The sequence below is a fragment of the Bufo gargarizans genome, chromosome 1 (assembly GCF_014858855.1).
Source record: "Bufo gargarizans isolate SCDJY-AF-19 chromosome 1, ASM1485885v1, whole genome shotgun sequence".
NCBI lineage: Eukaryota > Metazoa > Chordata > Amphibia > Anura > Bufonidae > Bufo > Bufo gargarizans.
This window is the reverse complement of record NC_058080.1, coordinates 633,507,814-633,530,193: the sequence shown is the minus strand read 5'-3', so window position 1 is coordinate 633,530,193 and position 22,380 is coordinate 633,507,814. Positions and strand designations below refer to the sequence as shown.

The following is a 22,380-nucleotide window of genomic DNA, read 5'->3' as shown; positions in this document are numbered from 1 at the left end:
AGTTTCTACTCTAGGGGTGCATCAGGGGGCTTCAAATGGGACATGGTGTCAAAAAAACCAGTCCAGCAAAATCTGCCTTCCAAAAACCGTATGGCATTCCTTTCCTTCTGTGCCCTGCCATGTGCCCGTACAGCAGTTTACGACCACATATGGGGTGTTTCTGTAAACTACAGAATCAGGGCCATAAATAACGAGTTTTGTTTGGCTGTTAACCCTTGCTTTGTAACTGGAAAAAAAATATTAAAATGGAAAATCTGCCAAAAAAGTGAAATTTGGAAATTGTATCTATTTTCCATTAAATCTTGTGCAACACCTAAAGGGTTAACAAAGTTTGTAAAATCAGTTTTGTATACCTTGAGGGGAGTAGTTTCTTAGATGGGGTCACTTTTATGGAGTTTCTACTCTAGGGGTGCATCAGGGGGCTTCAAATGGGACATGGTGTCAAAAAAACTGTCCAGCAAAACATGCCTTCCAAAAACCAAACGGCGCACCTTTCACTCTACGCCCAGCTGTGTGGCCGTACAGTAGTTTACGGCCACATATGGCGTGTTTCTGTAAACGGCAGAGTCAGGGCAATAAAGATACAGTCTTGTTTGGCTGTTAACCCTTGCTTTGTTAGTGGAAAAAATGGGTTAAAATGGAAAATTAGGCAAAAAAATGAAATTCTCAAATTTCATCCCCATTTGCCAATAACTCTTGTGCAACACCTAAAGGGTTAACAAAGTTTGTAAAATCAGTTTTGAATACCTTGAGGGGTGTAGTTTATAGAATGGGGTCATTTTTGGGTGGTTTCTATTATGTAAGCCTCGCAAAGTGACTTTAGAGCTGTAGTGGTCCCTAAAAATTGGGTTTTTGTAAATTTCTGAAAAATTTCAAGATTTGCTTCTAAACTTCTAAGCCTTGTAACATCCCCAAAAAATAAAATATCATTCCCAAAATAATTCAAACATGAAGTAGACATATGGGGAATGAAAAGTCATCACAATTTTTAAGGGTATTACTATGTATTACAGAAGTAGAGAAACTGAAACTTTGAAATTTGCTAATTTTTCCCAATTTTTGGTAAATTTGACATTTTTTTATGCAAAAAAAAATATTTTTTTTAACTTTATTTTACCAGTGTCATGAAGTACAATATGTGACGAAAAAACAATCTCAGAATGGCCTGGATAAGTCAAAGTGTTTTAAAGTTATCATCACTTAAAGTGACACTGGTCAGATTTTCAAAAAATGGCCTGGTCCTAAGGTGTAAAAAGGCTGTGTCCCTAAGGGGTTAATAAAGGGGGCTGTCTAGTCTGTTAAAAAAGGGAGAGGTACAGTCCCTTATCCAGTGCAGTAAAAAAGGTAAGAATCTAACCCCTCAGTGATCACAGGCTACCCCAGGCATTTTTCATTTCCCTCCAGAGGAGGGTAGCTTGCCGGGCTTGGATGGATCCGTGGGTCTGCGCATTGCGTCCTCTCCTGATGCAGACATGTTGCAGGCTGAATCTGAGGACGCCGCCGATTCCCGCAATTTTTTTAAACTCCTATGGGAAATGACGTCACTCTTCTGTGCCTGTGAGCTTGCGCTCACGTGACCCGAGCCTTCCTCTCACGAGAACTGAGACCAGGAAGCGCTGCCCGGGGCTGCCTCCATCGGAGGACTTACGCCTGAGAGACAGGGAGGACTGCACCGCAGTCCCGCGATCCTGCTCCCCTATCCGAACTGCCGGCGGTCTTTCTGTAGGGAAAACAAGCTCCCACAGGTGAACTCCACGCTAGTCCCAGAGGGACAGGAAACAACTGGAGCAGGTAAGGGGAGTATTTAAAGATCTCCACGTTGTTTCCTGTCCCTGAGAGGCAGGGTATCCTCCTGTCTTGCCGCTGGGGGGCGTATGGAAAAAAGGACCGCAAACTCCTCAAGGCTCCGCTATGGCGATCCGAAGCCAGGATTTCAGAGCCCTGTCCCTTTCTGCAGCCGAGCGCTCCTAACGATCGCGAAAAAAAAACTGCAGCAAGTGTGCGCTCCTCACTGGCCAGGGCGAACGATGCCTCACAAATGAGCTTTCCTAAAGGGACGCCCAATCCGGCAGGGAAGGTTAGCCCAGGTTCAGGGCCCTTGTGTTGGGGGGGGAAGAAAGTCTGAGCCCATGACATCCCGGACCGCTCATGCACTGGGGTCCCTAGTACATGGGGCCCAGCGACGGCCACAGCATGCTTTTGGCCATAGGAGGAGGCAGTGGAGGAGCAGTGAGCCAGGAGGAGGGGGTGGGGGAAGGGTTCTGGAACAGCCACTCTCGCCATCCAGGAGTCTTCACCCTCTGTCCATTTCCAGCAGGGTCGCCCCTTCAGCTCCTGGGAGCTGGAGAGGGGTTTGACGAGTGGGCGACCCTTACGCTGGCGGGATGCAGGTGAGCTGGGCTGCCCTGGTCCTCCTCGTCTTCTGTGGGGGAGGCAGCAGTGCGGGTGACCGGCACTGGCGCAGCTCGACCCCGGGAGAAACAGAGGTCCAGGCGTTTCTGTTGTCCCTGTGGAAAGAAAAAAAAAAAAGAAAAAAAAAAAAAGAGAAAAACAGCCTTGCAAGCAGGGAGTGTCTTGCCTCTTGGACACCAAGCAAAAACTGGTAGTCTCTCTCTCCAGGCTGAGGGTATAGCTGCTGGAGGGGCTTAACAGTTTTCACTTAGTGTCACGCCTCCTAGGGAGTTGAGCTATACCCAAGGTTTTCTGTGTCCCCCAAGGAATTGGGTGAGAAAAACAACGCGAGTACTCCATCATGAAATGGGGTAACGCGACTGTGCAGAATACAGTAGTACTTTATAGGGTTGACAAGACAAAACAAGCATGGCAGGCAACAACCTGCACACGCGAGGAGAGTGTGAAGTAAAAATCGTGCCTAGTACAGGGGCAATGAGAAGACTTGGAGGTTCTGCACCGGGTGTCAGATCTGAAGAGGCCAGCCACATACTGGATCTAAGAATTGCAACTCAACTCCGCCCAAAAAAGAGGGAGAACATATGGTTGCCAGGTACATACTCCAACCACGATGGCCTGTCGGATACAGCGCCTTGAAATATTATATATACTAGAACCAGAAAAGGGTGATGAATACAGCGTCTGTGGATGGTACTATCACTCAGCATGAAGAAGGGTCCCACGATTACATAGTTACACAGAGCCAGGAAAATACACCCGGTATGGATTGGTACCCAGATTGTACCAATAGGGCACAGCACTTGAAGATACAATGAATACTCCGCCTGAATGGGAGTAATCTGATTGCATGGTGCACACGATAATGAGTGGAGACATAGCTACAGCATCTGGAAATGGCATAGATACTGCGCTTGAAAAGGGGTTGAATGACTGCGTGATGCATACTAGAACCAGACATGTGTAATGGCTACAGCATCTGGAGATGGTACAGGTACTCTATCTAATAATAGGTTGTGTAGTGCAGACTAAAAACCAGACAGACAGATGTAATAGCTACAGCATCTGGAGATGGTACAGGTACTTCACTTAAGAAGGAAGCAAGGTGGCTGTATGGTGCACACTAGAGCCAGACCGGTGCCATGGCTACAGCGAGTAATAAAGGAGTAATATTGTGAACCAGGGCTCTCCCAGTAATATGCTGTATGGTGCACGCTAGCCCCAGGATGGTGTATTGGCTACAGAGTCTGGAGAAGTAATACGATGGCCCGGAACACTCTCCGACTAGGAGTGTGTGTTGTATAGCCCCTGGAATAGAGAAATTCCTCCAGCTGATAAGGAGATACCTTGGAACTAGGAAAGTCTGCCGGATACAGTATTTGGCAGTGGTACGAGTACACCCCTGTGAAGGGGAAGGCGTACGTACCTGGGACACCACATAGATGTGCTGGCGTGCTAAACATAGTGACGGGTAAAGCACCATGCACTGGAGAGGTGGCAAGCTGACTTACCTGTGTGGATAATATCCTGTGCAGCCTGGGGTGTGCCATCTGATAATCCACTAAAGGGGGTACCAACCCTGGAGAGGTTCCTCAGTAGACATTGGTCTTTGACGACCCAGAGAGATTCTGTATGGTGGAAGACCGCCTGATGCTCTGTTCAGAGTCAGAATCGGTGCAGAGGTGTCCCCCAAGGAGGCGAAGATGTGGCAGAGGAGAATACATCACCAGCCTCAGACCCGTCCTGGGGGTGACACGAGGAGGAGCGGGACATAGTTGTGACAACCCGAAGTCGTTTGCGAGACCTTGTGTCTGAATGGCTGCGTGCCCTTTCCGCAGAGGAGTCCCTGGGAGGTGCAGAGGCAGCCGCAATTTGGGCAAGCAAACGGTCCCTATGGTTTGGGACAGGGAAGAGGCCTATTCAGGAGGGACAGACACAGAAGGGGTTGGTCAGGGAGACATGAAGGGCCTGGGAGCAAGGCACTGCACACAGACAGGGAAGGCTGACAGCATGGCAACTTTTTATAGCAAATCGGCGCATGTAAAATCATGGGGATCAGGAGAGAGGGATGGGAATTAGAGTCCTCTCTGGAAGAGGATATGAGGGCTGATGGGGAGCCTGAAAAAAGAAAAACAACCAGGCGAGAAAGAAACCGGTGCGTCGATGAATGACGTGGCCGGAAAAGGTGCGCCGTCGGCTGACAGGAACCACGGGAGACCGGGGGCCCTCCGGAACAGAAAAAATAAATAAATAAATTAATAAAACATAACATGGGTGAGGGGGGCTCCTGAGGGCTAAGGGAGCGGGAAAAAACAGGGCAAAAGGATCACCAGGGACCCGAGGACAGGCCGGGGAAGATGCGGCCTAGTCCCGGCAGAAGCCGGGGACTAAAGTAGAGGGAAAGGCCGGGAGAGGTATGGGTGGCCAAGGAGGTAGAGGATACACAAGGGAGGGGGGGTGAAAAAATATAAATAAATAAATAAATAAATAAATAAATAAAAAGAGGGAGAAGGAGGGACCTAACCAGGCCCCCCAAATAAAATGAATCCCATAACCTGGCCATTAAAGTGGGGCTAACCTGGGGGACCTCTTGGGGCAGGGGGACGCAGGGGAGAATACTTACCGTTCGGCATCTTCAGGCGCCCCAAGGTCACCCCTTCAGCAAACTCAACACTTACGTGGGATTGCCGGCATGCCACTGCGGATGCAGTAATGGGGGACTGGGTGACTGGCAAAGGTACTTAAAGTATGCGCCCGCAGGGGGTGCAACTAAAGTGGTAATCCACGATGGAGCCCCATCCTGCAGCAGGCCGAGACTTGCAGAAGAAAGGAAAAAAGAATAAAAATGAAAAGCAGCAAGATTGCAAAAAACAGAGCAGGTCATGTCTGCCTCCTACGGACACTAAACTAAAACCGATTAGCCTAGTGACTGTGGAGAGGGTATAGCCCACCTGAGCGGAGACAACACTTTTCTTTTCCTAGTGTCAACCTCCTAGTGGCAGCTAGGCATATACCCATGGTGCTATGTCCCCCAATGACATTAATGAGAAAATGAGATTACCCTTAAGGAAACCAATGAAAACACAGGGAGAACAAATGCCATGCTGTCTTTAATAAGATTTATATCTAGGGCCCAGTGCTGCAATTATTGATATTATGTATTGGTATTTCTTTAGCCCCTCATGACGATCTGGTGGGCACTACTCAATGTCCCCATTAGATTAGTAAGGGTGGGAGCTCAGCTGCAACACACTGGTGGGGTACCAGCCACAACTGCCGACACTACGGCTAGATACAAACCAAGCAATTTAACCCTTCTGTGGTCAATAGCAACGGTGTCATTTAAGCAGTTGGCAGAGGGAGGGGGCTCCTTCTGTCTAGACATCACCAGTGAAGCGATCATGAAGTAACAATGCATTGCCATGGCCTAAAAATTTTTTTTAAAAAAAACCAGACATGTTATCAGTATCTGCCTATAAGGCCCTGCTAGAGATCCTTTTAAGGCTGGGTTCGCACGTGACTGAAAATACAGCGTAAAAATCTGCTATTTATGTGTTTCCACAACAACAAAAATGCATGTATTACAGCGGACTTCACCCTCTCATTTGCAAAGGGTGATATCTGTTTGGGAGATTCGCAGAATGAATCCAAATGCTGCAGCTTTCAAATCCACACCTCAGAACAAGTTACACTGTTCAGTATGTACACAGCATGTGGATGAGATTCCGATACGCTTTGCTGGTAATGTACAACACTGCGGAGCTGCCACAAAAATACACAATAGCAAATCTGCAGTTTTTTAGTCATAAAAAAAAAATTACGTTTTTATTGTGCAAAGTACTAAAACTATACAAAAAATAAATACTTAATATATTAGGTACGTTTGTACTGATACCTAGAATGAAATTAAAAGCGTTGTCCTCTATATTGTTCCTTTCCTCAGGATAGGTCATGAATATTAGAGCAGTTGGGGGCTGACTTCCGACACGACCGCCAACCAGCTATTTGAAACAAGGTTGCGCTGCTGCGAGCAATGCCTTCTCTTCACTGTTTACTTGCTAGCTATTGCAAATGCGGTGCTGAGCTGTGCAATTACAAGTAAGCTGTGCCATTCACTTATATGCCTTACCCAACCGATCTAATATTGATGACCTATACTGGGGATAGGTCCTCAATATAAATAAAGCAGACAACCCCTTTACCATGTTATTTTCACCACAACACACAAAACTGTGGGAAAGAATGCTATTTTTTTTTTTAATTCCCTCTCCCTCCCAAAAATAAAATGATTGCACAAAAAGCTAATCAATAAATTGCATGCTCCCCAAAAGACAGCCATTGAAATATACAATCCATCCTGCAAGGGAAATTTTTTATTATTATTGTTATTATTTTAAATAAATACTGACAGCATCAACAGAAAAAAAAAAAAAAAAAAAGTATGGGTTTCGAAATGCAACAATGAAAAAAAATATAGTACTTCATTTTATGTGACAAACATGCCTGGTCATTATGGGGACTAACGCTGGGTTCACACCTGAGCGCTCTGTATGCGAGATTCTACAGGTGTCTCACATACGCAGCTCCTGTGCAAGCGAACGCCCATTGTCGCACGTTCCCGGAAGTCTATGTACGGGAACGCGCGACAAAACGCCCCAAAGAAGCTCCTGTACTTCTTGGGGCGTCGGGCGTTTTACAGCGCGATCATACGCGCTGTAAAATGCTCAGGTCTGAACCCAGCCTAAAAGAAAACCTACCAATCCAGTGAACAGAAAGCTTGTGACTATTAGGCTAGGCTAAGTCTACACAACGACATTTGTTGCACTAATGTCATGCAAAATTTTTATAATGATAGTCTATGGTGTCGCACTGCGACATGCTGTGATGCGACAGTCGCAAAAAAAACATTCGACACCAAAGACTATCATTATAAAAATTGTTGCGCGACATCAATGTTGCGCGACACACGTAGTCGTGTAGACCTAGCCTTACACAGTTCCTAAAGAGCAGACACCGAATAATCTGAATGACACTGACCTGTCCTGCTTGTGGTGATGATCCCAGTCTCTATGGTCTTTACCATTGCTGAAGTTAGAATAAGGTCTTTTCCGTGAATCACTCTTCTTATAAGCATCACTGTGGTGTCTGTCCTTGTGATGGTGATCATGATATTGTGACAGATGGCGGTCAGAGGAATAACTATCTCTGCTGCTATCATCATGGTTTGTGTTTTCTTTTAACCTTTCAACATCTGAAAAGAACAGAGAAAAAATGTCTTCTGTACAGTCATCTATCCAGAGTTTGCTAAAGACGTGTAATCTTTAAGATGTAAAGGCAAGTATGTGGAAGATGCTCCCTCCAAGGATTTGGAACAATACAGTGGCGAAAATATATCACCGGTCTACACGTATAGACAATATGGCAATTAGAAATATTTACCTGGATGTCGAACGATTGTGTTCATGCTGCTGCTGGCATTCTGGTCATTGTGCTGTTGGGAGGTTAGAAAAATTATGAGTGAACTGACAGGAATCAGCAGCCAACAGATTGCCATTAAAAGGGATTCGGTCACCTCTTTTTACCCTAGAGATGTGGACATGCACGGCTAGATCGCCGCTAGCATGTCCGCAATATACCTGTCCCATATCTGAGTGGTTTTAGCAAGTGTAAAAAATGACATAGATAGATAGATATATATATATATATATCAACCTGGTAAGCTCGCGCAGTTCCTTCCCTGAGGCCGATGCAAGTACATGAAATGAACACTATGCCGGCACTGCGCAGCGCGAGATTACGGCGATCTGACTTTGTGAGCAAGGAGGAGATTGCTGGTTACAGGCGGCGCTGGGCTCCTTCACAGGGGGGCGTGGCTGGGCTCCAGAACTGTTAGTGCAGCCCCTTGGGCTCCTTACCAGGCTGATTTACTTACATACATACACACACACTATATATATATATATATATATATATATATATATATATATATATATATATATATATATATATATATATATATATATATATATATATATAATCATTTTTTACACTTGCTAAAACCACTCAGATATGGGACAGGTATATTGCGGACATGCTAGCGGTGATCTAGCCGTGCATGTCCACATCTCTATAGGGTAAAAAGAGGTGACAGAATCCCTTTAAGTAGTCAAGAAACACAACTGTGATTGGCATTTTTGAATGCTGGATGATTACCTGAGATTCCTGACGTTTCTTGATAGCATGTTTGTACAGTTTGTGCAGTTTACGGGCATCAAATTCAGTAAACTTGGATACAAATATCCATAAGTTTCTAAAGAGACCCAAAATAACATGTTTACAGTCAACAAAGTTATAAAAAAAACATTAATGGGAAATGAGCAGAAATATTCTACTTGTCTACCATGATACAGTACATCATTCACGCCAAAGGAATGTCCTCCTGCTCACTGTGGCCAAGTGGAATAAGGAAAATGAAACCATAACTTAGAGGATTTCCAACTAGAAACTAAATATGGCCACATGCTAGTACATCACAAGTCTCTGTTCATATGATCATTCGGCCCCTTTCACACGAGCGAGTTTTCCGCAAGGGTACAATGTGTGATGCGAACGCATTGCGCCCACATGGAATCCAGACCCATTCATTTCAATAGGGCTGTGTACATGTGCGTTGGTTTTCACGCATCACTTGTGCATTGCATGAAAATCGCAGCAGGTTCTATATTCAGCGATTTTCACACAACGGTGGCCACAGAGAAGCGAATAGAGCTGCGTGACAATCGCATCCGCAAGCAAGTGCAGATGCAATGCGTTTTTCATGACCTTTCCTCATGCATTTTTCATGGATGGATGGTTGCTAAGAGATGTTGATTGTATATATTCAGTTTATCATCACATGCGTGCAGCATATTCAGTTTGTCATCACGTGCGTGCAGCATCAACGCATTGCACCCATGCAATAAAAACTGAACGCGATCACAGGCAAAACTGAATGACTTTGCCTGCAAAATCACGCATTTTCCACTGAACGCATTTGCAACGCATCCGGACATGCTCATCTGCAAGGGGCCTTAGGGTATACGTCAGGAGTATACACAACATATGCCATTAAGCATAGCTTTCAGAAACCTAAAATTAGAGCAATAGCTCCAATAAACATGCATTCTGCATAAGGTGCAACTGGAAAAAGGAGATTTTTGTATAACTTACCAGTTAAATCTCTTTCTCGCTCTTCCTTGGGGGACACAGACCTTGGGTATAGCTCAGCTCCCTAGGAGGCGTGACACTAAGTAAAACTGTTAAGCCCCTCCTCCATCAGCTATACCCTCAGCCTGGAGATAGAGGCTACCAGTTGCGTGTCCAAGTAGTGAAAGGATAACAACCAATAACGGAAACAACCAGCCAGCAACCCAACGGGGCGCCAGACCATAACCCTGTAACCAAACACAGAAGGGTGGGTGCTGTGTCCCCCAAGGAAGAGCGAGAAAGAGATTTAACTGGTAAGTTATACAAAAATCTCCTTTTCTCGCCCATTTTCCTTGGGGGACACAGACCTTGGGACGTTCAAGAGCAGTCCAAGAAGGGAGGGACCACAAACCCAAGGCGGAACACCACCAGAGCATCAGGAAACCGCTGCCTGCAAAACCAGGCGGCCCAAAGCAGCATCCGCTGATGCATGCGTATGCACCCTATAGAACTTTGTGAAAGTGTGCAGAGAGGACCAAGTGGCTGCTTTGCACAACTGTTCAGCCGAGGCCCGATGCCTCTGCGCCCAGGAAGCTCCGACTGCTCTGGTGGAATGAGCAGTGACGCCGAAAGGCGGAGGTCTGCCCTTGGCTCGATAAGCCTCAGACACCGCCAGTTTAATGAAACGGGCAATAGCCACCTTGGAGACCGCCAACCCTTTGCGCGAACCCTCCGGAACCACAAACAGGGAGTCCGTGCGCCGAAAGGACCCGGTGACCTCCAAGTAAATCCTCAACGCCCTGACCACATCCAGACGGTGCAGTTCCCGTTCTCTGGGGTGGGAAGGAGAGGGACAGAGCGACGGAAGGACGATGTCCTCATTGATGTGAAAGGCGGAGACCACCTTTGGCAGGAAAGTCGGGACAGGCCGAAGCACAACCTTATCCTGGTGGAAGATCAGGAAAGGTTCGGAGCAAGAAAGAGCCGCTAACTCCGACACCCGTCGGAGAGACGTGACGGCCACAAGAAAGATGACCTTGCAGGACAGAAGGCGAAGGGAGACCTCCCGTAAAGGCTCGAAGGGGGCTGATTGGAGCGCCGAGAGCACCACATTCAGGTCCCAGGAAGGAACTGGAGGGCGGTACGGCGGAACAGAGTGAGCCACCCCTTGTAAAAAGGTCTTAATTGGCCCTAGAGGGGCCAGGGGACGCTGGAGAAGAATAGACAGCGCCGAAATCTGACCCTTCAGAGAACTGAGGCACAGCCCCAGGTCCAGACCCGACTGGAGGAAGGACAGGATTGTGGGAAGAGAAAACCGGAGAGGTGGGATGCTCCGGGACTCACAGAACCCCAGATAGGACCTCCAAACCCGATAGTAGATCCTAGAGGATACGGGCTTACGAGCCCGGATCATGGTGCGGACTACGTCCGCGGAGAAACCCCGTCGCGTTAAGACGGCGGTCTCAATAGCCACGCCGTCAAACGTAGCGAGCCTAAATGCTTGTGGAAGATCGGTCCCTGAGAGAGAAGGTCTTCCCTGGAGGGCAGTGGCCATGGTGCGTCTGCCAACAGCAACATTAGGTCGGCGTACCAAGACCGGCGGGGCCAATCCGGGGCAATTAGAATCGCGGGGACGCCCTCTGCCGCGATCCTCCGAAGAACCCGTGGCAGGAGGGGAAAAGGAGGAAAGACGTACAGAAGGGAGAATTCGCGCCACGGAAGGACGAGCGCGTCGGCGCCGTATGCCTTCGGGTCCCGTGCCCTGGCCAGGTATAGGGGGACCTTGTGGTTGAATTTGGAGGCCATGAGGTCCACGTCGGGGCGACCCCAGCGAAGACAAAGGGCTTCGAACACCTCTGGGTGCAGGGACCATTCTCCCGGGTCGATGGTGGACCGGCTGAGGAAATCCGCCGCCCAGTTGTCCACCCCCGGGATGTAAATCGCAGATAAGGCCGGCACGTGCGTCTCCGCCCAGAGGAGAATGAGGGTCACCTCTTGCATCGCTGCGAGTGCCTCCCTGATGGTTTATGTATGCCACAGCCGTGGCATTGTCCGATTGGATCCGAACAGGGTGGCCCCTCAGCAGATGGGTCCAGTGTCTGAGGGACAGAAGAATCGCCCTCAGTTCCAGAATATTGATTGGAAGTCTGGACTCCGATAGAGACCAAACGCCCTGGACGGACCGGGGAGGGAAAACCCCCCCCCACCCCCGTAAGCTGGCATCTGTGGTAATCACCAGCCAGTTCAGTGGAAGGAAGGACTTCCCCCTTAGAGGGATATGCAACCACCAGCCGAGGGAAGCCCGAGCCAGGGGAGGCAGAAGAAAGGTCCTGTCCAGACTCCTCGGTGATTTGTCCCAGGCCGACAGAATTGCCCTCTGAAAGGTGCGGGATCGGAATTGTGCGAACGGCACCGCTTCGAAACAGGCAACCATCTTTCCCAACAACCGCATGCTGGATCTGAGGGAAGGGCGGTGATGACGGAGGAGACTGCGAACCGACCCGCGAAGGGCCAGACGCTTGTCCGACGGAAGGCGGACCTCCGCCAACTCTGTATCCAGGAGCATCCCCAGGAAGATCAGCCGTCTGGAGGGGGTAAGGGAAGATTTGGGGTGGTTGATAATCCAACCGAACCGCGTCAGGGTCTCCAGAGTGAGTTCCACACTGCGGGATGTCTGAGAGAAGGAGGGTGCCTTGACCAGGATGTCGTCCAAGTATGGGAGAAGAAAAACACTTCTTGAACGTAGAAGGGCCAAGACAGGGGCCAGGACCTTGGTGAACACTCGAGGAGCCGTCGCCAGACCAAAGGGAAGGGCGACGAATTGGAAGTGATCGTCCCCCACCGCGAAGCGCAGGAAGCGGTGATGACATGGAGCAACCGGAACGTGGAGGTATGCATCCTGAATGTCGATTGAGGCCATGAAATCCCCTCTTTCCAGGGAGGCCACTGCGGACCTGAGAGACTCCATCCGGAATCTCTGCAGTCGGAGAAAACGGTTCAGGCATTTTAGGTCCAAGATCGGACGCACTGAGCCTTCCTTCTTGGGAACCACAAAGAGGTTCGAGTAGAACCCCCTGAACCTTTCCGTCGGAGGCACGGGGGCGACGACACCCTTGTCCATTAGAGAGTGAATGGCCGCGAAGAAGGCGGCCACTCGTACGGGATCTCGCGGAGGACGGGATCGGAAGAAACGGTCTGGCGGAATGGACGCAAATTCGATTTTGTATCCGCCCATGCGTCTGAGATGTGGGCCCGCCATACGTTCCTGAATAGGAGAAGGCGGCCCCCCACCCAGGTGGGTGGGGGCGCACCTTCAGGCAGAGGGCTGCTGGCCTGTGGGAGCCCGTGCAGGCTGGGACTTGCGCCAGGTAGGTTGCGTCCGAAAAAACGGCTTCTTGCGTCTATCCTGGGCTGGGCCAGAGGAAGAAGAACTGGCCGCGGGTCTAGACCCGGTGGGCTTGCGAAAGGACCGAAAACGGGACGAACCAGCGCGACCACGGGGGGCGCCCATTGGCCTGGGGGAGGTGAGTACTCTTCCCACCCGTGGCCTCTGATATAAGTTCGTCCAGACGGGTTCCGAACAGGCGGGAACCCGTGAATGGTAGGCCGGCCAAAGAGCGTTTGGAAGCGGCGTCCGCCGCCCAAACCTTCAGCCAGAGTTCCCTCCTGACAGAAACTGCCAGGGCAGAGGAACGGGCAATGAGGGCACCCGCATCAAGGGAGGCCTCACAGACGAATTTTCCGGCCTGAACAATTAGTTGGGCTAAGGAACGGAGGTCCTGAACAGGGACGTCCGACCCTAACTCCCGTTCCAGTTGCAAACCCCATTCAGAGACCGCTTTGCCAACCCAGGCGGAGGCAAAGACCGGTCTAAGGGCCGAACCAGAGGCAGTAAATATGGCCTTGGAGAGGGATTCCGTACGACGGTCCTCAACAGACTGGAGGGAAGATCCGTCCTGTACAGGAATAGTAGTGCTTTTGGACAGGCGAGCCACGGGAGGATCAACCTTAGGCGGGGATGTCCACGTGGTCACAGAATCCGCTGGAAAGGGATAACAAATGTCCAGCTTTTTGGGTGTAATAAAGCGGACATTAGGCCGAGTCCAAGCCTTGGATACCACAGAAGAAAAATCAGCGTGTATGGGAAAAACCTTGGAGGCCTGTTTGGGGCGGAGAAAGGACACGCCGGCCTGTTCAGAGCTGGGGGGGGTCATCGTGTAGCTGAAAGGTATCACGGATGCTAGTGACAAGATGCCCCACCGCGGACGCCAATTTGGACGGAAGCTCTGAGTCCATGTCCACGTCCGAATCCGCCAGTTCTCCCTCAGAAAGCGTATCCCTTTGAGAGGATAGACTTGACTGAGCTCGCACGCATGGCGGAGAGAGCGAAGCATCTGGAGAAGATGTGCGCTCAACCCTTGAACGTTTCTGAGTATGCCGGGCCCTGGAAGATTCCTGGGAGGCAGGGAACCAGTGGGGGCGGCAGAAACGGTAGTCCCAGCGGGTGCGACAGGGATTGTGGCAGCCTGCGGGAGAGGCGGTCTATCCACGAGACGGCCCACTACGTGTGTAAGGCTTTCCACCGCCTGAGACAGAGACCTAGCCCAGTCAGGGGGTTCAGAGGCACCGGGGGGCGCAGCGGGAAGCGGGCCCTGCACCGGGGCCTGACATGCAAGGCAATGCGGCTCAGATTGCCCACGCGGAAAAAGTTCCTTACAGGCGGTACAGGCATGGTACCAGGGTTTGGGGGCACCTGTGGGATCTGACATGCTGAAGTGTGGTTGTACTCTAATATAGAGACCACAAAGAGTTATAGCAGCTATGACCAGGAGGGTTAGGAGAGGGTTAACTGTCCTACCAGTGCCTCAGAAGAACGTCAGGAGATGGCCCAGATCAGCAGCAGCAGAGAAGCAGTGAACAGCAGAGAGCAGCAGAGAGCGCCCACAGAAGCCGAGCGATGTACACAGGAGGTTAGAGTCCCCCACCGTGTCCCAGCTTCCTGTCAGGAGTGAGGAAGCGCGGGAAACCTCAGCAGAAAGCGCGGGGAACAAGCTCCGCCCCCTCCAGCGCTTGAAATGTCTCCTGTGAAGGAGAACGTAGCTCCGCCCCCAAAATGACGCGCACGTAAGCCCCGCCCCCTGCCGGGCCCGCTAAGCCCCGCCCCCCGTTCTCGGCGGGAAGGGGGGGGAGAGAGAAGAGAAAAATGGAGTCAGCCCCGAATGAGGGGGAGGGGGGAGGGGGGAGAAAGATAGCAGCGTGGGGGGGGGGGGAAACGGCGTGGGGGTGCTGAGGATGCTGCTGTGCTGCATTGTCCTGCAGATGAGCGCTCAGAATGAGCGACCACGGGTGCCCCCCTTACCCAGAGGGGTAGATGCAGATAGGGACGGGGTATGGGCTGGAATAGCCATCTCACCGTCCGACGTCTTCACCCTCAGTCCCTTCCAGCAGGGTCGCCCCTTCAGCCACTGGCACCGCAGTGGCAGGAAGCTGGAAGAGGGGCTTGGCGTGCGGGCGACCCCCTAGCTGGCGGGATGTAGGGGAGCCATTGCTGCCCAGATCCTCCTATTGCTTCTGTGGGGGAGGCAGCAGTGCAGATAAGTTGGCACTGGCGCAGCTCAACCCCGGGAGAGCAGAGAGGTCTAATGCGTCTCTGGTATCCCTAGGAAAAAATAAAATAACAAAATTAGAAGAAAAAGTAAAAATAACAAGGAGAAAACAGCCCTGCAGTAGCAGGGAGTGTCTTGCCTCCTTGGACACTAAGCTAAAACTGGTAGCCTCTATCTCCAGGCTGAGGGTATAGCTGATGGAGGAGGGGCTTAACAGTTTTACTTAGTGTCACGCCTCCTAGGGAGCTGAGCTATACCCAAGGTCTGTGTCCCCCAAGGAAAATGGGCGAGAAAAGATATATAAAGCTTTACAATAACTATTTTCTGGGGGGGAAAAAATTGAAACGCATTCTACTCACTTCCTCCACTGTTTTATTTGTTCTGGGTTTGCATATTCTTTCAAGCATTCTGTTATGTGATCTCCAATTTTAATCAGGCACTGCCGGGTGTGCTCAAGCTGTTCACGCTCAGAGAGCCCTTTTTCTGGTCGATCCAACTGTTTTAATGCAGCCTTCACTGGTCTCATTCTCTCTTTACACTGTAAGAGAAAAATGTATTTTATTGTACACTCAAATTCTAAAACCAAAGAATTGTCCATTGTCCTCTAGCACTTGAGAAAGAGCTGCTCACTTGTAAAAGTTTTATCATACGAGAACGATATTCTTATTAGGGTTGTCACGATACCAAAATTTTGATTCGATTTCGATACCATAAAAAATAAAAAAAAAATAAAAAACACACACACACACACACACACAAAAAGCTGCGTGCATTCCACATTTTATGGAACATTCTGCCCATAATTGAACAGCCCTATCCTATTTTTTGGGGGGACAAGGTGAGAAGAAAAAAAAAAAAAACGCGACTTGGGCAGTTTAAAAAATAAAAATAAAATTGTGTTCGACGTTCACAGCATAGGAAATTTTTTAAATATTTTAATAGTTTGGACTTTTCAGACATGGCGATATGCAATATGTATGTATTTATTGTTTATATATAAAATTGGGAAAGGGGGTGATCTATACTTAATATTTTTTTTTTAAATTTAAACTTTTTATTTATTAACTATTTCCCCCCTTAGGGGCTAGGAACCTGGACTCTTTTAATCCCTCTCCTATTCACCGTAAAATAGTTCTGGTGCCCTGTGCAGACAGCAGCAGGGAGCTTACCATGGCAGCGAAGGCTTCAGTAGTGGACCGGAAGAGACATATGAAGCCGGCCGCCTTTAAAACATGCAGCACACACCACAGTGCTGGGACATCATCCTTCAAAGCGCCCCCCCCCCCTGGCAGCCGCACTTTTGGTAAGCTCCCACTGATCACCAACACTATATTATTTTATTCTTATGTGTTATTTGCGCAATCAGTCTGCCATCTGGGATATGTGTTAAATGCTTACTTGACTATAACTCCACATTCATAGTAGACACAATTTATATCCCAGACGGCAGTCTCATTCTACCTTAGATTCTTTGTAACTATTGACCATTATATTACCTCTGACTATGGTGTCTTGCTCTATTCACATGGGACTCTTACTGTGTATAATTCACACTTGTATGTTCATATAGACATAATGTCTTTTTATTATTATATTGCCGTCATTGTAAAATTTCATTATATCTGAGAAGAAATCACTTGTGACGACAGTGGAAATTGAACTAGACTTATATGTAATATTATGCCATCACTTATGTTTAAATATGTTGTTTAGGCCGTGCTCAAGGTCTAGGATAGAGCAAAACGTTGGCCAATGGCTCCATGTTAAATTTATTTTGGATGGAATAAAGAAAATTTTATTTCACGTTTGAGTGCAGTGGTTCAACTTGATTTTTAGGGCTTCAGTAGTGTCCTGGCTGCCATGGCAACCTATCGGAGCCCCGCGATTACACTACTGGAGCTCCTATCAAAACTGCCACTGCACCATTAATGAAGAGGAGGTCGCACTACATTTTTTCCGGAAGAGTAAAAATACTCCTTAATTTTGAGTAGTATTTTAGCCAAGGATGAGAACAAATTTTGCAGTAATACAAGGCTGATATTTCTGCAGGGAGATCATTGATAGTCTCCCATGCAGAAATAAATGTAGACAATTTTACATTTATCCAACATCATACAATACTGCTGCCATACACTGCGCCCCCCTGATGCTGCCATACACATATTACATACACAGCTCTACCACATGCCCATTACACAGATAGTTTAATAAAAAATAAAAAAAATTATATTATATATATATATATTTTTTGTTTTTTTTGTTTTTATCTTGCACACACAGCTCTGCTATATGTCCATTACACAGAACTACTGTGTGCACATAACACACAGAAAGCTGTACAATAGACTAGGGTTGTTTCAGGTATTGAATTTTCGATACCTAATCAATACTTTTGTTCCGGTATCGATACAATACTGGGATTTGCCTTTTATCGATACTAGGCTGTGCTACTGCACAACCCAGTATCAGAGAACATGGACCCCGCTGCTCTCAGCACGGCCATTTTCCCTCAGCAGCACGGGGAGAAGGAAGAGCCACCAATAATAAACAACGGTTTAATACATATACAGCCAGCGGCAGAAACACATTGCCGACACCCGACCTCTGACAGGGCGCTGCATCCGCGGCAATTAACCCCTCAGGTGCTGCACCTGAGGGGTTAACTGCTGCTGATCGCAGCTCCCCGTCATAGAGGTCGGGTGCCGGCAATGTGTTTCTGCCGCTGGCTCTATATGTATTAAACGTTAATTATCATTGGTGGCGCAGTGCGCCCTCCCAAGTATTTAAAATCATTGGCCACAGAGTCCCCTCACCTCCTCTCGTTGGTGGCGGAGATAGGAGCACCAGCAGTGTTATCGGGCTCCGATCGGTTACCATGGCAGCCAGGACACTACTGAAGCCCTGGTTGCCATAGTCAGCTCCCTGCTGCTGTGTGCACTAGGCACAAGGCAGCGGGGAGTATGTAAGATCCTATTCACCCTAATAGAGATCTATTAGGGTGAATAGGACAAGGGATTAAAAGATCCCAGGTTCTAGCCCCTAAGAAGGAAAAATAGTTATACAAATTTTTTATAAAAATCTCCTATGCAGTGAATTACGTGAAAGAAAAAAAAAAAAAAAAAAAAAAAAAGAAGAAGGGGGGGGGGGGGGGGCGATTTAGTATATATATATTTTTTTCACCTTGTCCACCCAAAAAAAAAAAAAAAAAAAAAAAAAATAGGACAGGACTGTTTGATTATGGGCCGGACATTCCATAAAATGCGAAATGCACGTGGCTTTTTTGGGTTTTTTTTTTTTGGCATTGTATCAAAACTGAATCAAAATTTTGGTATCGAAACAATCCTACAATAGACTGGTTACACTGACATAGCCCTGCTTTATACACACCTCCCATAAAGTACCTGTGTATTCTCCATCAGCACAGTCCTACATGGAGCCTGTGTTCCCCTAACTCCTCCCACACACATGGCTACAATGTAGTCTGGAGCTGCTCCTGGTGAGAGATGTCCGTGATGGGCAGGGCTTCTTGGGAGAGGGGTAGGACTTCATGTGTGCTGGCCCTAGCAGCACTGCACCACCAATGTAAGGGTGGGAAGGCGCACTGCGCCTGAATGAAGATCGCTAACTGCCGTTGATCGCAGCGCCTTGTCATAGACTCTGGCTATGTGATTCTGCCGCTGGCACCCACACAGTCCCTACCCTCCTCCTCTCATTGGTGGCAGCACAGGGGGGGGGGAGGGAGAGACTGCTTCCTCCTCTCCTGTGCTTCTGAGAGAACATGGTGCGCGCTGAGAGCAGCGCGCTCCATGTTCTGTGATACTAGGCTGCGCTATCGGTAAAAGGCAAATCCCGGTATCGATAATTCGATACCCAGTGCAACTCTAATTCTTATAGAGAGCAAGTGTTTGTCTATAAGCTGCTGTTCTCCCTGGGAAAAAGTATCCCAATCAACTCTCCTCCAGAAGGGAAAACTGTCTCTCTACTGCCACCTATTGGTAGCTTCGCAGTAAGTCAATTTCCAACCCGTTAAAGAGTTTTAAACCATGTGGAGCCTACACAGAGATTTGAGCACTGAACACACGCTGACTGGGTGAAAGTGGCCAAATCTGCATACTACCATATTATGAAAGCCAGAAACATGACAACAGTTCTACTTCGTTTTGTAGTAAAGTCTCAAGAGATATACAAATAGAAGTTGGTTCCAGTATGTAATCACCAAGTCAGTCTTTAAGTACTTTCATGAATGTCATTAAACTACAGACCAATTGTAAGGTAAGTAGTTAGACGGGGTCGTACAGAGATCTGAGTCCCATAGCAAAACTTAGACCGAGTTCACATTTCCATTTAGGAGATTTGGCTGCCTGATGTGGCTCAAAACGGCATTTATGCCAGAAATTGGCCAGATGACTGCCAGACCCGCATTGCAGTCAATGCGGATCTGGCATTGAAAATTAAAAATCCGAAGCCAAACTCGGCTTAGTCAATGAGGCAGAAAGCAGAGTTCAGCTTTCGATTTTGAAACTGTAATGTCTGCAATGAGACGAAGCAAGTCTCCCGTTATTTGCCACAAGTTCGCAAAGACCTCCAACAGAGCCCATACATCTTATGGTAGGACGGAGGCTTTATAGTTAAAGTTTCAAAAGAATAGGGTTGGGATACAGCAGTCCGAACCTGAAGTCGCTCAATACTAGTTGAGACCTCAGATCACTTTTCAGCAGTCATTTAATTATTATTACAGGTAGTATTACAATGCCAGATAACACCCATATATACATAACACAGGATCCACCATTCACAATAGTTGCTATAATTGCTTATCTACTCCCCCCTGACCTCTGTACAGGTCACTGAGCAAGTCTAGACATTCTCTCAGAAGTCAATGGGGGAGAGGAACACTGACTTAGTTGCCCATGGCAACCAGATTGCATCTTTCATTTTCCAAAAGGAGCTCAGAAAAATGAAAGGTGGAATCTGATTGGTTATCATGGGCATCTAAGCCAGTTTTCCTTACCACCAGTTTGGATTAATCTCCCCCAATGAAGTCAGCTCCTGTCCATTATGTCTATGGCCCGTGGTGGCTGCTGTAAAGCATATCTCTAAATGCTGTTTGCAGGTAGGGCAAGATGGCTGCCCCCCATAACCATGACCAAGGAAATAGAAAAAAAATATAAATAAAAAATAACTATAAATCAGAAAATAAAAATAGAATACAAAAAAGGATGAGTCACTATCTAGTAAAAATAAATGTAGGCGATACGTTCCCTGTAGGTAGAGGCAAAACAAACTTACAACACTGAACGTCTTCTGATCAAGTTCCTCTGCCTCTTCAGAGATTGGAATTGGATCGCTGCTTGCGGTTATGTGAACAGGGGTTTCAGCAGAAATATTTTTCTTTGCTTTCTCTTTTTCAGGTTTCACATCATTAACCTATGCATCAAAAGGAAGTCACAAGAGTGGAGTGTCAGTATTCATTTGTAGCAGCAGACACAAGTGAATTAGAATATACCATTCACCAAGTGCACAAAACGTGACTTTACCTTTTCTTCTTTAATTTCTTTGACTGGCTCTTTTGTTTTTGTTTCCTTTTTGTCCTTTTCTTCTTTCTTTTCATCACGATCTTTCCTTTCTTTCTTTACCTCTTTTTTGCTCTCCTTTACTTCCTTCTTGTCTTCAGGCTCCTTTTTCAAAGGCCCTTCTGGCTCAGTTTGCTGCTCATTCTCTTTCTCAGCTTTAATTTTTTTACTGTTTGTTTTCACAGAAGCATCTTCTTCCTGCAGCAAAACAAAACTGTCACTTTAACACCTTAAGAACATTGCAATTTTTAACCTTAAAGGGGTTCTGCAGTTTGTTTAAACGGATGATCTATACTCGGGATAGATCTTCAGCATCTGACCGGTGGGGCTCCAACACCTGGGACCCCCGTTGATCAGCTGTTTCACCCCCATTGTAAACTGCTGTACGGGCACATGGCAGGACACAGAAGGAAAGGAACGCCATATGGTTTTAGGAGGGCAGATTTGATGATAGATTATATATATATATATATATATATATATATATATATATATATATATATATATATATATCTATCTATCTATCTATCTCTCTCTATCTATATATCTATATATCTATATATCTATATATATATCTCTATATCTCTCTATCTTGATTGCTCTTTATTACGCTTTCTGTGAGGCTCAGGCAAGGCAAAAAAAAAAAAAAAAAAAAAAATGAAATGGCTTTCAGAAACTGGAGACTAAATATTTTTTCTTTGTTTCAAAATGCTTTTATTGTTTAACCGCCTCCGGACCGCCTAACGCAGGATCGTGTTCCGCAGGTGGCTGTCCCAGGCACAGTCACGCATATATGCGTGATCTTGCGAGACTTCCTGTGAACGTGCGTGCACACAGGATCGGAAGGTAAGCGAGTGGATCTACAGCATGCCAGCGGCGATCGTTCGCTGCCAGGCTGTAGATAAGATTTTTTTTAACCCCTAACAGGTATATTAGACGCCGTTTTGATAGCATCTAATATACCTGCTACCTGGTCCTCTGGTGGTCCCTTTTGCTTGGATCAACCACCAGAGGACACAGATAGCTCTGTAAAGTAGCACCAAACACCACTACGCTACACTACACCCCCCCCCCCTTCCCTGTCACTTATTAACCCCTGATCACCCCATAGAGACTCCCTGATCACTCCCTGTCATTGATCACCCCCCTGTAAGGCTCCATTCAGATGTCCGTATGTGTTTTACGGATCCACGCATCCATGGATAGGATCCGCAAAACACATACGGATGTCTGAATGGAGCCTTACAGGGGGGTGATCACCCCATATACACTCCCTAATCACCCCCTGTCATTGATCACCCCCCCCTGTAAGGCTCCATTCAGACGTCCGTATGTGTTTTACGGATCCATGGAGTAAAAAAATAAAATCTCACATGAACTCCCCATACCCCTCACGGAATCCAAATGCGTAAAATTTTTTTGACATTTATATTCCAGACTTCTCAAGCTTTACGGCCCCTAAAATTCCAGGGCAGTATAAATACCCCACATGTGACCCAATTTCGGAAAGAAGACACCCTAAGGTATTCCGTGAGGGGCATATTGAGCCCATGAAAGATTGACATTTTTGTCCCAAGTTAGCGGAAAGGGAGACTGTGAGGAAAAAC

At 47.6% G+C, this 22,380-nt stretch overlaps 1 protein-coding gene across 2 annotated transcripts in view; it reads right to left on the bottom strand.

Moving 5' to 3' along the window:
- CHD1 (chromodomain helicase DNA binding protein 1) overlaps nt 1–22,380 on the bottom strand; it is a 128,333-nt gene that overhangs the window by 8,717 nt on the left and 97,236 nt on the right. For both annotated transcript variants that reach the window (XM_044275977.1, XM_044275976.1), the window contains exons 31-36: nt 20,738–20,971; nt 20,490–20,627; nt 15,560–15,738; nt 8,623–8,719; nt 7,849–7,900; nt 7,447–7,660 (exon numbers count right to left, since the gene is read on the bottom strand). In XM_044275977.1, the coding sequence (XP_044131912.1) occupies nt 7,447–7,660; nt 7,849–7,900; nt 8,623–8,719; nt 15,560–15,738; nt 20,490–20,627; nt 20,738–20,971 (914 nt within the window). The remainder of the gene's footprint in view (nt 1–7,446; nt 7,661–7,848; nt 7,901–8,622; nt 8,720–15,559; nt 15,739–20,489; nt 20,628–20,737; nt 20,972–22,380) is intronic.